This window comes from Mya arenaria, chromosome 11, assembly GCF_026914265.1.
Source record: "Mya arenaria isolate MELC-2E11 chromosome 11, ASM2691426v1".
Lineage (NCBI taxonomy): Eukaryota > Metazoa > Mollusca > Bivalvia > Myida > Myidae > Mya > Mya arenaria.
The window spans coordinates 21,943,832-21,960,089 of record NC_069132.1 but is presented as its reverse complement, the minus strand read 5'-3'; the positions used below and the strand labels follow the sequence as shown (position 1 = coordinate 21,960,089).

General features: G+C 36.8%; 1 protein-coding gene across 2 annotated transcripts; it reads left to right on the top strand.

The window, feature by feature from the left end:
* Positions 1 to 1,759: 1,759 nt before the first annotated feature.
* LOC128209378 (DNA mismatch repair protein Mlh3-like) lies at positions 1,760 to 15,895 on the top strand. 2 transcript variants are annotated; one of them, XM_052913402.1, is made up of 14 exons: positions 1,760 to 1,852; positions 2,384 to 2,652; positions 2,848 to 3,026; positions 3,226 to 6,360; positions 6,622 to 6,671; positions 7,119 to 7,226; positions 9,376 to 9,448; positions 9,870 to 9,941; positions 10,589 to 10,717; positions 11,055 to 11,164; positions 11,457 to 11,480; positions 14,517 to 14,595; positions 15,131 to 15,285; positions 15,626 to 15,895. In XM_052913402.1, exons 2-14 carry the CDS (start codon positions 2,435 to 2,437, stop codon positions 15,683 to 15,685), a joined length of 4,392 nt encoding a protein of 1,463 aa, XP_052769362.1. In that variant the 5' UTR covers positions 1,760 to 1,852; positions 2,384 to 2,434; the 3' UTR covers positions 15,686 to 15,895. The 2 variants fall into 2 exon arrangements, with proteins under 2 accessions (XP_052769362.1, XP_052769361.1); XM_052913401.1 differs by lacking the exon at positions 1,760 to 1,852 and adding an exon at positions 2,180 to 2,202 and having other exon boundaries at positions 2,392 to 2,652.
* Positions 15,896 to 16,258: the final 363 nt, after the last annotated feature.

Here is a 16,258-nt window from a genome sequence, read left to right as displayed (position 1 = left end):
TAAGCAGCCTCTCGCAAAACATAAGAATAAGAATACAATCAAAAGATCAGTCAATGTTCTTATTATTAACTGCCGATCAATTGTAAACAAAAGAATGAATATGAAAACCTAATTGACTCCACCAACCTGCTCTAGTCATTGGAACCGAATCCCAGCCGGCTCAAACCAAAACACTAAGACAATTTCACAATTTCATAGAGGCCGGTTTGGTCAATCTGGTGGTGGTATATTCATTGCTATCAGAAATAATACAGTTGCCCCAAAAAATAAAAGATATTCTTCAGACTGCGAAGATTTATGGATAAAAAATTAAACGTATTTGGTATCAAATCTCATCTCATGAACTTGACTAGCACACATGTAGTTGAGATAAATTCCCAAAATCAACAAGATTTAACCTCTGTTGCCCCCTTACCTAAACAGAATTCTGTACACCAAGACGACATTGCAAAAGCAACTACATGTACATCCTGAATGAGCAATTCCAGACAGTGTTTAGCCTAAAGACTCCCAAAAGTCTTAGGTCCCTTTGTAACATTTAACTGCAAGACAGCATTGACACAGGCACACCCCAAAGTGCAGTGCCAGACACAACAGTCACAACCAAAGGGGCTGAGAAGCTTCACTCAAACTTAAATCATCACAAATCATCCTGAACAATCTTTGGATACACTTTTACCCATTTTGAAGCATCTTTTGACTCTGGATCTCTAAACCAAATTTGGAAGGATGCAAATGTGGCTTCTGTCTACAAAAAGGCTGAGCGTTCAGTCCCTGCTACTACAGCCCCATTTCACTTACGTGCAAAACATTAGAACACAGAAGCATATCCTCTATCTCAAAACACATTTATACTAAGCTCAATGCCTTCTATGAGCTCCAACATGGCTTCAGAGAAAAATGTTTCAGGGAAAAGTGCTCTTGTGAATCCCAGCTCCTTATGCTGGTTGACGATCTTATTTTACTTGACTTTAGCAAGGCTTTTGACAAAGTCACTAACGAGAAACATGCCCTGAAACTACATGGCTATGACATCAGAGGCTTTGCTCTAAAACGGATCAGAGGGTTTCTTGACATCGGCATCAGACTGTTGTTGTTTACCGGTCTTTATTAAAATCCATACCAGTCTCATCTGGAGTCCCCAAGGGATATCTAAACTGAGGCCACTAATCTTTTTAGCCTTCAGTAATGACCTTCCTCAGAATGGATCAGACATGCATTTGGATATTACAACTCCTCTTACAAACTTGTATCTGCCACCAACAAATACTCTTTATTTCCAAGAGATGTCTTCCCTTAGAGCAGTTCAATCAGACTGTTATAAGTGTTGTTTCTTCGACAACCCCTCCCAACATTTGAATTTTAGGCTGTTTTTGTCGGAATTCGGTTTAAAAGTATGCAGAACGGAATGTGGCTCATTTGAGTAACGCTAATTATTGGCTTGTTATTAGCAAGGATTTGAGTAATGCGGACTCCCAATTGGTGTCTTGGTTGCTGTGCCATATTATATTCAGGATCAAACAATACACTTAACGAGGTGCTAAGTGCACCATTCACCACCTCGTTAACTGATGGTATATGACCAATTGCTTTCTTGACGGTTACGAATTGACTAACAGAATGGTAACGAAATAACCAAGATTCAGCGGATACGCAATAGAAAGGTTACGAAATACCCAGGTCCTATATAGACAGATACACTACCTATTATCAGGTTGGATGTAGCCTTCGATTATACGGCGTCATTTTTTCTATTGTGCTTACTTCAAGTATTGCTCAATAAGTTGCGAAGTTGCTGAGTCTGCGTTTGGCTTTAGCGGACTCATCTCGGACATTTCAAAAATGTATTAAGGTATGTTAAAATATGACGTCTTAGTGTTTTACCGCTCCCTACAAATTCTTTTTTAAAAATTATGTAATAAGCATTTGTGAAGTGTTGATAGGCATTATTAGCAATAACTAGTGACTTTACTCTTTATTGAAGTACTTTCTAGACTTGCTTAAATTCTGGATTTTATATAATATTAAAGCAGGGCATGGTAAAAAATTGATGGTAAGCATTAGTGGAAGAATTTGAACTTGTTCATCCAAACAGTATTGAAAAACTACTAGACCATTTTATTATTATTATTGTATCTTTCCAAAGTAGGTGGAAGTTCATTCATGGTGTAACATTCCGCTGATGGCTGAAGTGTGTTCATGGTACATTGATGTACTTGGTTGGTATAGTAATATGCAAATTGGTATATCCAGTTCTCCATGTGGAAGTTAAGGGTCTATACTGTAATACATATAAAACCCATTCAGGGTTGAGCATGCTTTTCTCTGAAGGGATCTGTTGCATGTTAGGCCTCGCATGTTACATTATAAATTACTTTTATAGTTTTCAAGATGCAGATCTGATGTGCAGCCAGGAGATAATACTTGTGAAAAGATGAAGATTGCATTGCTCCCTAGAGAAGTGCAGTCGTACATTAGGACAGGGGTTGCTATCACGAGTGTGAGCCAGTGTGTTGAGGAATTGGTGCTGAACTCCCTGGATGCAGGAGCCTCCTGTGTCGCTGTCAGGCTTGATCTTAACTGCTTCAAGGTTCAGGTGGTGGACAATGGGTTGGGCATCTCCAGTGACCAGCTTAACATTCTGGGCAATAGGTTGGTTGCATAATTATGTGCATGTTAGTCTCGCTTACTTCACTTACTTAATTGCATCAGCATTCCCTAGACTCACCCTTAAAATGATTGAGTTCTAGGTTATATAGACATTGCAATGCATTACCGCTTTTTTGAAAATTGGCCTTTGGCACTTGCATATATTTATGTTCATCTTAACTTTCACTTGTCCACCAGATTCTGCACCAGTAAGTGTCATGGTCTAGGTGATCTGGAGAACCTGACCCACTATGGATACCGTGGGGAGGCGCTGGCCAGTATTCGGGACAGCTGTAGCATCCTGGAGGTCACCACTCGCTCCAGCCACTCCGCACACACATACTGTAAACTCTTCCAGGAAGGGAAGCAGATGACAGGTGAATAAGTGCTGTTGTCCAGTTGACAAAGTGATAAGCCCAGTGATCAAAATCATAAATTTAATCAATAAGCCATTATCTGGATTCTTCTTGGGTTAAAAAAATGTAACAAGCCCTATATTAAATGTGAAATTTAAATGTCAAAAAAGTTTCAAAAGGGTAATTTTGATGATTGTTCACAGTGATGTTTTTCTTTCAGTGACTCAGTCCACTGTGAACAGGCCAAGCAAGGGGACCACAGTGACTGTACATGAGTTGTTCCGCAACTTCCCTGTGCGCCAGAAATCTCTCAACAAGGTGTACGAGCTTGAGAGGGTTCGAGAAATCCTGGAGAGCATTGCTTTGATCAGGCCAAATATATCACTCACACTACGCAATGACAGTTCAGGCAATATTATCTTCCAGACAAGGAAATGTGTGGACACTGTAGCTGTTTTCTCACAACTGTATAGCCCTGGAAAAGCCAAAATGCTGGTCACTGTGAATGGTTCTAGTGGAAGTTTTGCTGTGACTGGATATCTTGGTCGTGAAGGACACTCAAGGAAAAACCTTCAATTTGTGTATGTAAATGATAGATTAGTGAAGAAAACTAGAATTCATAAGCTTGTTGGACAGACTATGCTGAGCTTGCACACCCTGAAACCTAAATACAAACTTCCATCAGATTCCCCAGAAATCGCAAAAGAGCATCAGTATGTATTCAAAAGTCCTCCCAAATTTTCTGATGTATACCCAGTGTTTATTATGCAAATAAGGTGCCCAGTGTCTGTGTATGATATCACATTTGAGCCAGCTAAAACCATGGTTGAGTTTAAGGATTGGGACTCAGTGCTTGCCTGTGTGGAAACCTTGACAAAACAGTTCATTAAGGAACAAAATGGATTGATTGCAGCTGCTAAAAGTGAGGTTTCAATGGAAGAAGAAAATGATAGTCAGAACGTAGACTCTAAAACTGTTAATGAATCAAACAAAGAACAACCTGCAGTTATCTCGGCTGAAAACTTGACTGATGTGCTGCTATCTAAAACAGCAAAACGACCAAACAAATTTGATATTACAGACACTGACAGTGATCAATTCAAAACTCCACTTGCAACAAATGGACAGCGTCCACTTTGTAAAGAAGCTTTCGGTCTAGGGCAGCGCAATATTGGTGCTGAGACAGATACTGATATTGATTCAACACAGGAGATTTTATCACAGCCTGAAGGCTCAATGTCATTTGAATTAGATGGCAAAAAGAAATATGCAACGAAATGTACCTCAAATGTTTTCAACAAAAATGCATATGATGAAAATGAATTAAATAAGAAACAAATTGCTACAAAAGAAAAACAGAAACTCCCCGATCTTCCTGTGTGCAGTTTATCACGCTTTAAGCAATCAATAGGAAAGTTTCCTAGCAAGCATTCTGCTGCAAGTATTGATGAAAGCCTGAAAAGATTGCACAGAATTATTCCCCAGGTCTTGAAGCCAGGTACAAAGAGATTCAACAGCTCTCTACAGAGGTTCCGAAGAATAGTTGAGACAAAAGATGCTGTTACTGAAAATCCAGAAAATAAATATATCTCACTGGGTGAAAGGACTGATGTTCACCCTATGCAAGAAAGGTTTTGGTCAAGAATTGTCCATTCGAACAAGTCTTCAAAAAAAACGACATTACCAGGAAAACACAAGATATTGCCAGATGAACACTCAACAGTTCCAGAGAAAATCTCAAACCATGATGTTCAAAGTACATCAAATACCATCAGTGATGAAGAAAATACTCCCACAGCTGCAAGGCCAATTATGACTAAACCTTTATTGTCAAATGAACAGACTTCATTTTCTTACATTCCATGCTACTCTAGCGACAATAAATTGATAGACCAAAGCAAGGGTGAAGTAGAACCAGAATATACTGCTGTTAAACTGAACACACCAAAAATAAGTGTCGCCAGTGCTATAGAAATCTTAAATATGAAAGATAAACAATTAAATGAAATTGATCACCACAACAATGAATTTTGTAGAAGCTCTCAATCCGCCTATGAACTTCCTGATCAAATGGAGGGTAGTCATGGTCGGAAAAGGGCCTTTGAATTTAACCTAGCTGGAGAAAAAGTAGCTGAAAAAGTTTGTAAGATTTCTGATTCAGATGCTGATAACTGTGATCAAGATTTGTGCAATAGGTCTACCATTCCCATTTGTATAAGTAACTGTGATTCGAAGTTGGAAGACGGCATTCAAACAAAGATTGACATGTATAGTAACAATACCAATGATGAAAACATAATGCATATGGAAGAAATTGCCTGTACCCAGAGTTTTGTTCCACAATTAACTGATATAAATGAAACTGATGAGCTAGACCCCAACAATGAAAGGAATGTTTTGAAAACTTCAGAATCATATGGATTTTCACCAATCAAAAACACAGATAATGTGGAAATAAAATCACCTGGAAATGTTTCCACTGGCTTTTCACCTATTTCTGAAAGTGCCTTTATTGAAGATCAGGTTAAAAGAAATGAAAGTGAAAGTAATGATGTATATGCTTTCAGTGAGTCACATGTTGAGCATGTCTCTGAAGATGACAACAAAAAGGCAGCTAATGCTACTGAAAAATTTGCAAATTCTGAATCTGAAAACCATACCTGTGAGTCTGTCAGTTTAACTCAGCTTCTGCACAAAATTTCTGACCAGGAATGTGATGGTGTGGGTCCGCATGATTTTGAAATTTCAGGTAGCCTCCACCAAATTGGAGAGAAATTTACATTTAGTGACATCTTTGACAAATCTCAAGCAAGTGTGAATTCAACAAGTGATTCTATAAACGATCTTATTTGTGATAAAATTGACAAGTATATGGAAGATGAATTTTCACAGAACGATGTAAGTGAAAGAACTGTCAATGAGCTGGAGATTTCTACTGAAACTTCTCTTGTCTTCTCTGAAGCTGACTGGGAAGGTGGGGCTGTGTCCATGGAAACAGCAACTAATTCTAACAATTATGCTGGTTGTGATGGCGCTGAAAACAAAAGAATAAATACCAGAAATGAAAATAGCTATTCTACTGGAACATCTGGCAAAGAGCATGGCTGTGTTGAAAATGAGACAAAGAGTCATCAGTCATCAAATGAAGAAAATGTAGTAGAAACAAATATGAGAAAGCTTCATTCTGTAACAGGGCAAGGTCTTACCAGGGAAGAAGACTGCAGTGCTATAGAAACATCTGGATCCTCCTACAGTGTCTGTTGTGACGGAAACTCCAGTCGAAATGGTGACATGGCAGATGAAAACTTTGCAACTAGCACAGGAGGAAGAAATGAGTGGAAATGGGAGGCGAATGGTAATTATGTTACAAGTTACAAATTCATGAATTGCCTAAAAGTATTTTCTTGTAAATCTTCAAGGTCATCTCCTTTTAGATTTGATAGCATCGTAAGCTTATATTTTTAGGTGGGATAACACAGAAGAACTCCGCTAAAACTGATGATAGATAATTCAACATTGATTACAATATAAAAATGCTCATTATTTTATTACTCGTAGTAGTACAACTGATAATTGTGTAAATTATATTAGTATGTGAACATTTATTTTTTAACAGAGATGGAAGCAGCTGGCAGTTTGTTGAAGAATTTAGAAAAAGTCATGAAGGTATGCCATTTTTATTGTATTTTCACATAGCGTGTCAACTGCTATGTAAAAATACACTATACTTTTATAGTACCAGTAGATGTTTTCATATGTTCTAAAATATGTATACAAACTTTACAGTCCATTCAATATAAAATAATAGGGGTAAACCCGAACTTTTGATATGGCCTAATGATACGCACCAGTTTTGAAGTAATCAAATGCTGAGAAGAAAATGAAAAACAGTTGAAGGTACATTGTAGCAAGGTTAAAGATGAAACTTATTCTTTATATTTATATAAACCTAACATACAAAAAGAAACAGAAATGAATGTGAAAAAAGTAGTTTGGGTATGAGAAGCTCTACCTCACCCATGTCTTTTTTCATGAAACAACTAAATTGGCCAGAGCTGATTATATTCCTCAAACTGCTGAAGTTTCTGATGATGAAGTTTTTCATTTCTTTAGGGCAGTTTGCACGTGCCAATACCAGACTTCTCGTACCTGAGGCCCGGCGAGTCAGTGCAGAACCTGAATACCTGCACCTTCAACAAAGCCAGCCTGAAAAATGTCAAGGTCATAACCTCTTAACAATCTGCAAAATTACCAAAGGTCAGATATCCTAAAGATACCACAACTCCACTGGACTTACATTTACTTTAATAAATATTTTAAAGCAATTTTAGTCCAGTGGACTCGTGGGTTTGAAAGACAGTGTTTAATAACTATGAAACCAATAGTCAGTCACCATATATACATTTGTGAACAGGACCAATTTTCTTTGTGTGGAAATGCTACCATTTACTCACAAATGAACTTCTTTACTTCCGCAGTCTTTGAAAATAGTCTATGAACTATTCTATTAAGGTTTGAGAGTGTGAATTTTACAGGCAGACTTATAGAAACATGTTATGTTCTGAAGATTGGTTAACTTTACCTTGTCCTTTATTATCCCCCGCCAAATCGAAGGTTTTGGGAGGGGGACATTGTTTGTGTGTTGTCCGTCATTCCGTCCGTCCGTCCATCCGGTACCATATCTTGGTAGGCATTGATCAGAAAATGTTCAAATTTAGTCAGAATGTTCCCCTTGATCAAATCTCGACCACTTGTAAAAGTGGGTCACATGGGGTCAAAAACTAGGTCAAATCTTAGAAAAATCTTTGGAACATACTAGAGGCATTATACATATTCAAATATTCATGAAACTTAATCAGAATGTTTTCCTTGATGGAATCATGGACTTATTTAAAATTGGGTCACATATGATCGAAAATTAGGTCACTAGGTTAAATCTTAGAATTTTTTTGTCCTTAATGGAAATGATTGGTCGGATTATGTTCAAACTTAGTCATGATGTACCCCTTGATATAAAATGGACTGTTTGTAAAAGTGTGGCACATGGGGTCAAAAACTAGGTCATTAGGTCAAATCTTAAAAGATCTTTGAAACACATTAGAGGCATTATGTATGGTCTAATATTCATGAAACTTGACCAGAATGTTTTCCTTGATGAAGTCTTGGACATGTTTGCAACTGGGTCTCATGTTGTAAAAGATTAGGTCACTAGAACAAATCTTTCAAAAATATTGTCCGAAACTATTTTATTGTGGTGATTGGTCGGATTATGTTCAAACATGTTCAGAATGTTCTCTAGGGTGAAATTTCGACTGCGTTTTTAAAGTGGGTCAAAAACAAGGTCAATAGGTCAAATGGCGTCAGAAACCAGGTCAGTAGGTGAAATCTTTGAAAAATTATGTTACGAACCAAACATTGTATTGAATAGTCAGTTATGTTCAAATTTGGTCAGATTGTTTGCCTTTATGAAATCGTACAAGAGTTTTAAAATTGGTCTCATGGGGTCAAAATCTAGGCCACTAGGTCATATCTTACAGAAATATTGGGAACACTTTAGATGCAATACATCTGCTCTTATTTCCATGAAACTTAATCAGAATGTTTGCTTCAATGAAATCTTGGAATAGTTTGAAACAAGTAGGTCATGTGGGGTCATGAAACTTGATCAGAATGTTTGCCTTGATGAAATCTTAGATTAGTTTGGAACTGGGTAACATGGAGTCATAAACTAGATTTCTTGGTCAATTCTAAGTGCTACATTACAATATTTTTTTTTATTTTAAACAGTTGCAATCAAACTCATATATATATATTTCACTAACAATTGATTTCCTTACCTTGACATAGCCCAATCAGGCGGGGTATATCAATTCAACGAATTTGCTTGTTCACAATGTTTTGGTTTTGATAAAAAAAGGGCGGTTCAAAATTTGCAACATCATTATGTGATCATCAGAAAGAAACAACAACTTGCTCAATTTGTGAAAAATTGCAAAAATTAAGCCCCCTTTAAAAATTAAAGCAGTCTCAGAGTAAAGGAAAGAAGATCATTTTAGTTATGAAGGACTTATTGTCCCATGTTATTTGCACCTTTCACAATTATGTTTTTCATTTCATGGCTGTGTTCTTAATGTTACATGTTACTAGTAATGGTATACGGTATAGTTTGATTTTCAAGTCATTTATATTTTACCTTGCCAATTTAAGTACTGATGTGGGTCTTGACCCGAAGTGATTGTATCTACACAAACGTGAATCTGTCTGGCGATGTCTTTGTGGAGGAATGAGCTTGAACAATAAAATAGAAAACTGTCTTATACATATTATTGTATGTAGCCAGATTTAACTGATTGTACATTTTTTTTATCAGGTGCTTGGTCAGCTGGACAACAAGTTTATTGCGTGTGTGTTTACTGCAGCCCTAGATCAGACTGGCGATGCAGGTACATAAGGTTGTGGCCGTTAAATTGTGGCAGTCAAAATTGTAACAAACTCGCAAGGCCTGAAGAAGTACAATGTGTGGAGGACTTGCTCAATGTCTGAATTATAAATAGCAGGGCTTGTTTAAAACCAAGTACTGGTAGTAATGTTGGTAGTGTTGAATAATTTTAAGATGCGTCAATTTAAGTCTAAAGTCTTCTTTGATTATAAATCATTTGATTGGATCGATGTTATGTGAGACCTGTCTTGTGCTGTGGGTGAAACTTGATCACCCTGAGGAAACCTACTTTTTAGCTTGGTGACCAAAAAACTCATATATGCCGAGGAAATCAAACACAGGACACATCGATGAGAAGCATGTATGCTAACCAAGTAACTTACTTAACAACCTAACAATTGTGTCAATGCGTATATGTGATACAGGAACGGAGATGCTGGTGCTGGTGGACCAACATGCTGCCCATGAAAGAATCAGGCTGGAGCTCCTCACTGAAGGTAACAGTCAAGAATTTTTTAAGTTCTTTAGCAGCCGCTTCCATCTCTGTAACACAATAAATGTTCACATACTAATATTACACACTTACCAATTTCCTCGAGTTATTAAACTTCTGAAAAAATTTTTTAGCACAACTATTCAAAGAATAAGGAGATCAATACTACTCACCCTAGCGTCTGCTTCGGCGTCAAACCTTGGTTAAGGTTTTGAATGTAAACACATTTAAGTCAACATCTCAGCAATCATGTATTGCATTGAAACTTTCGACATGTGTCCAAATTCAACCTACTTAATTCATGAAGTCAGACAAACATTATTTTGAATATAGCATAAATAATGGGCCTTTATAACTCGACTTTACTTTATTCAAACAAGTATGATAACTTTGCCCCTTTATTTTTTTACTTAGAAATTCTGGTTAAGGTTTTGTATGGCATCTAATTTTACGGTGATCCATGCATGTTTCACTAAACTTAGCAATACTTGAACTTAAAAGTGGGGTGATAATCAAGCTTACTGTCTTGTGATAATACACATAAAAAAATCAGATATCTTTCCTCAAATCTTGAAGGAGATCAAGATCTTGACTTCTTTGCCTTTCATCAGGCTTGGTAATCACATTTATTTATTATTTTATTCATATCAGGTGCGTACCTGCACGGTGAGAAGGGGGGACAGCTGTTGTCGTACAAGGTGCCTTCCCCCAGACAGCTCACCTTCACAGAGAATGAGACCAGAAATGTTCTAGCCTTCCAGGAAGAGTTTACTAGGCTCGGTAATGATCAGTACATGTATTTAGAATTACAGATAAATAAAGGTGCTAATTTGAAAGTATTATGTATTAAATGTACTATTTTACAACTAGGAAGAGCACCTCATGCGTATACCAATGCATGTCTTTCAGTCAAACAAGGGGAACAACTAAAAAATATTAAAGCCAGAGCTATGGGTCTTACTACATAGTTGACTCATAAACTGAGGTTCTTTGCTGGCTCTCCCTATCCAAAAGATCACATCATGTCAAATATTTTCCTTGCCAATGTGAAGTCTAACTGAAAACTTGATGGTATGATAAACAAAGAGAATCTCAAACATCATTGATATCCCTGCAGGTATAGTGGTAGAGAAGGAAAGCCCTTGCACAGTTCTGGTCACTTCCGTCCCTGACTGCCTCGTACAGAAGACTGCCACAGCTGACAAAATCTACTGGAACACCATTAAGGTAAATTTCTTTCATCTTTTAGTATAAAATGTTAATAAATATGAGAAAAGTTTTGCTAGACATACGCTCCAAAATTAAAGTGTAATACTATTTCATCTTTATTCATACTAGCACATCATAAAGATGGTGCCTACTTTAATTTCATCACAGAAATATATTCAAATTTTGTATTCTGAGGCCTGCTTTAAAATGCATATAAAATCTTTCATTGTACTTGTCCTTTTTATAATTCTAAAATTTAATTTTCATCATACTCACTATTTACTTACGAATCACTGATTGTTTATTTCAGGTGTTGATACTAGAACACATTGGAGTAAGTTGTTGTTGTACATGTATATGATAAATTGCCCAAAAAAAGTTGAAAATTTTGAAACATTTAAACCAAGAATTTTCTTTGACTGAGGTATTGTTATAGCCTCTGTGTTTCCTGCAGAAGTGTCATGCAAAACATTAAATGTAAAAGAACAAGAGATGTTTGTCAAACATTATGCCCCCTGAGCGCCAAGTTGCCAGAAATATTTGGACAATTGAATGAAATATGCATGGACTGAAATGACAGCTGATTTGTCATTGGATGCATATGAGGCAGGTCATCTACTGGTCATACCTAATCTTCATGTCAAGTTTGATGACCATAGGTCCGGGAATTGTTGAGTTATCACTCGGACAAGCTTTGGTCTTCCAACAGACCGACCGACATGTGCAAAGCAATTATATAACCCCTCTGCTTCGAAGGGGGGCATAATTAAACTAGATGTTCACTGAAAACTGATACTTCAACTCATGCATTTAGTGACATATAAATTTCTACTGTCTACTATATAAGAAAATAAAATATGGACAATCAGAAAACCTTTTTTCAGCTTACAGTCACACTGACCTTGACCTTTGACCCACTGACCTCAAAATCAATAGGGTTCATCTGCTGGTCATGACCAATAAGCCTACCTAGTATGAGGTCCCTGGGTCAAAGCGTTCTCAAGTTATTGATCGGAAACCGTTTTTCATGTTAAGGTCACACTGACCTTGACCTTTGACCTCAAAATCAATAGGGTTCATCTGCTGGTCATGACCAATACACCTACCAAGTATGAGGTTCCTGGGTCAAAGCGTTCTCAAGTTATTGATCGGAAACCGTTTTTCATGTAAAGGTCACACTGACCTTGACCTTTGACCCACTGACCTCAAAATCAATAGGGTTCATCTGCTGGTCATGACCAATAAGCCTACCTAGTATGAGGTCCCTGGGTCAAAGCGTTCTCAAGTTATTGATCGGAAACCGTTTTTCATGTTAAGGTCACACTGACCTTGACCTTTGACCCACTGACCTCAAAATCAATAGGGTTCATCTGCTGGTCATGACCAATACACCTACCAAGTATGAGGTTCCTGGGTCAAAGCGTTCTCAAGTTATTGATCGGAAACCGTTTTTCATGTAAAGGTCACACTGACCTTGACCTTTGACCCACTGACCTCAAAATCAATAGGGTTCATCTGCTGGTGATGACCAATACACATACCAAGTATGAGGTCCCTCGGTCAAAGCGTTCTCAAGTTATTGATCGGAAACCATTTGGTATTCCGACCGACCGACCGACAGACAGACAGACCGACCGACCGACCGACATGTGCAAAACAATATACCCCACTTTTTTCAAAAGGGGGCATAAAAATATACACATGAAACTTGATACACATGTTAAGCAAAAATCATAACTCTTGTTTATAAATAGAATAATAGTAATAGCACGAAGTGCTCAAGGTGAGCTATTGTGATCGGTCTCTGTACGGCGTCTTAGTCCGGCGTCCATCCGTCCGTCCGTCAACAATTGCTTAAAAAACTTCTCTTCTGAAACTACTAGGCCAAATTCAATGAAAATTCACAAGAAGCTTCCTTGGGTGACCATCTACAAAAAATACAACAAGGAGTCACAATTGATCAACAAAAACAACAACAACAAAATGGCTGTCTTCCTATTTGCTTTAAAAAACATCTCCTCTGAAATTACTGCTCTAAATTCAATGAAACTTTACAGGAAGCTTCCTTGGATAACCCTCTACAAAAATACAAGGGGTCACGATTGATCAACAACAACAACAACAGCAACAACAACAAAATGGCCAACTTCCTATTTTGCTATAAAAAACATCTCCTCTAAAACTACCTGTCCAAATTCAATTAAACTTTACAGAAAGCTTACTTGGGTGACCCTCTACAAAATTACACCAAAGGTCATGATTGATCAACAACAACAACAACCAAATGGCCAAAATGTTAAAATCTGATAGTTTTGTAAAGTTTACTCATGAAGCATGGGCAGCAAGTCTTGCTATATGGTCTGGGATTTTGTTGGAGATTCCACTTCTTTCTATTTCTAGTAACAAGGGAATAGATTTTAAATGTTAAGTGTTCAACATAGTCACCTAAAGGTAATTATTGTTCATTTTTTGGATTCATAGATTCAAATAATTATTATACACTTTATTCTTTAGAAGAAATTTCATTTTTACTTAATAATAAATTTATTAATCAGACTTTTCCATTGAAGTTCATGTAGATTATTCTACAATCTTATCTTCTGTGTGGATAGTGGATAAGCCTTTATGCATTTAAAGAAAAAAATGGTTTTGAGCATGTGAAGGAAGGTGATGTTTACATATATATATATATGGAAAAAGCAATGATGTTAGTGGAAGGTGCTGAATGTTTTCTGATATTTGACTATTAGAGCTTAAGGCAGTTTATTGATTTTATTGGATGGAAAACTGTTTGTTGTTTGTGTATCTATACTAAAAGTTCTTTCAGTGTGCAAGCAATTTAACATAGTTTTGTCAGTATGAAGGCAATTGAATAAAGTCCTGTGTGTGCAGGCAATTGAACAAAGACCTGTCAGTATGCAGACAACTGAAAAAAGTCTTGTCAGTGTGCAGGTATCTGTACCAAGTGCTGTCAGTGTGCAGTCAATTATTAAGTCCTGTCAGTGTGCAGGCAACTAAACGAAATCCTGTTAGTGTGCAGATATGATAATCAAATTCTGTCAGTGTGCAGTCAATCATCAAGTCCGGTCAGTGTGCAGGCAAATGAGCGAAATCCTGTCAGTGTGCAGTCAATCACCAAGTCCTGTCAGTGTGCAGGAAACTGTGACAAGTCCTGTCAGTGTGCAGGCAACTGTGACAAGTCCTGTCATTGATTATCCAGGCAACATGTTTGACCAGTATGTTTTTCAATATTCTTTGAGAACAAATATCAAGCTATATTGATTACAAAGGTTAAACTCTTTTACTCAGGTGAGCGATTTAGTGCCAATATGGCCCTCTTGTTAAGCTTGTTTATATTTCATTGTTCTAGGTGTTCATGTTAACAAGAGGGGCCCAAAGCATCGTACCCCAAACAATCAACAAGGTTCTCTGCTCCCAGGCTTGCCATGGTAACCCAATACACAGTTTCCACAATTATACTTGACTAAAATTTGTTCTCAACATAAAGATGCTTTTAAAACATGAACATTTCATATTATTTTTTTCAAAACTGATCATTTAAATGCACCTCAAGCATGTATTCGTGTAGGAAGGACTATAAAATTAGTGTGTCAGTAAAAACTGTTATTAACTTGTCTATTCTATGAGAAAAATGACAATATACTGGCATAGCCTTGGTGTTGCTGTCAGTGTCAAAGTAAACACTTTTTAAAACATTTGTCACATTTCAAGAACTACTGAAGATATTTGCAAGGAACTTTGAATTTGATTTATCAGCGACAATATGCACCTTATGTTTATATTTATTACGGCCCAAAACTATGATGGTCTTCTATGGCATTGAAACGGATTATTTTTGCAGTTGAATTCAACCAAATTATGAATACTAGTACATGTACATTGGCTTTTTCTCAAGGATTATTTTCTTTCTAAGTTGAATTTAGCCAAATTATGATTGCATGTACATTGTCTGATCTTTAACAGGTGCCATAAAGTTTGGTGACAGCCTGACATTAACAGAGTGCCATCAGTTGATTGGGGACCTGTCCCACTGCGACTTGCCCTTCCAGTGTGCCCATGGGCGACCCTCGGTGGTACCCCTCCTGCCTATGGACAGCCTCAACACAATGCCAGCTCAGGTACCTTGTTAATCCTGAATAAAATTGTTTTTGTAATTATGCCAAACAGTATGAGACATCAGCAGGCCCCAGGTCCCTTACAACAGGATCAAATCTAAGCCCACTTTCTGTATGATTTTCTTTATTAAAGAGTTTCGAGTCTTTAAAGATTTTTTTTGAAAGATAATCATGATAAAAATGTTTTTTTTGTGATACAAGTTAAAGTGTGATTTCTTTATGACTTCTTGATAACATTAAAAACATTGATAAAATATTCTGAACATTTATGGTCATTCATCATTCATTATGTAATCCTTTTTTGTTTTTCTTTTCCTTCAAATATTGTTCTGTATCTTTTTAGCCAAGAAGGAAGCCGAATCTTTCAAAACTGAGGACAAGGATTGCTCCCACTCAGGATTAATACTTGAAATATGTGTTTTATGATGAGAAATCTGGGAAGTAATGAATGACATTTTTTCTGTGATAAACATATTCATTTATATGTCCATTTAATTTTCCTGTGATATATTTATTTATGAGTACAGTTGTTATTGCTTATTTTAATAAAGACTAGTTTTGAATGTTTATATGTTTTCTAAGTGTTACAGAAATATAATTAAATAAATTTACAAGAAAGTTCGAAAACAGTTTGTAATTGCTTGTATGCAACTCAATTCCATGTTAAAAGATTGCGTTGCCTGTTATGCGTGCCATTTGAGTTCAAATGGGCCTTAAACCGCCATAAATCTATGAAACGGCAACAAACAGGAGTCAAATTTACTCCAGTTCAAAAGCAAGGGATCTAAATCAAATTAAATTAGTATGTGCATGCACAGTAAGGTAACTGCACCATAAAGAAGGAACCATGTTCATAGAAGCTTAGTTTATAAAACCTTATATATATATATAATTTTATTATGATATATGGCCTCCGGCCCAATCATTTACATAAACATATATATTTAAATCAATACAACAGGTGTGACAGGTCATG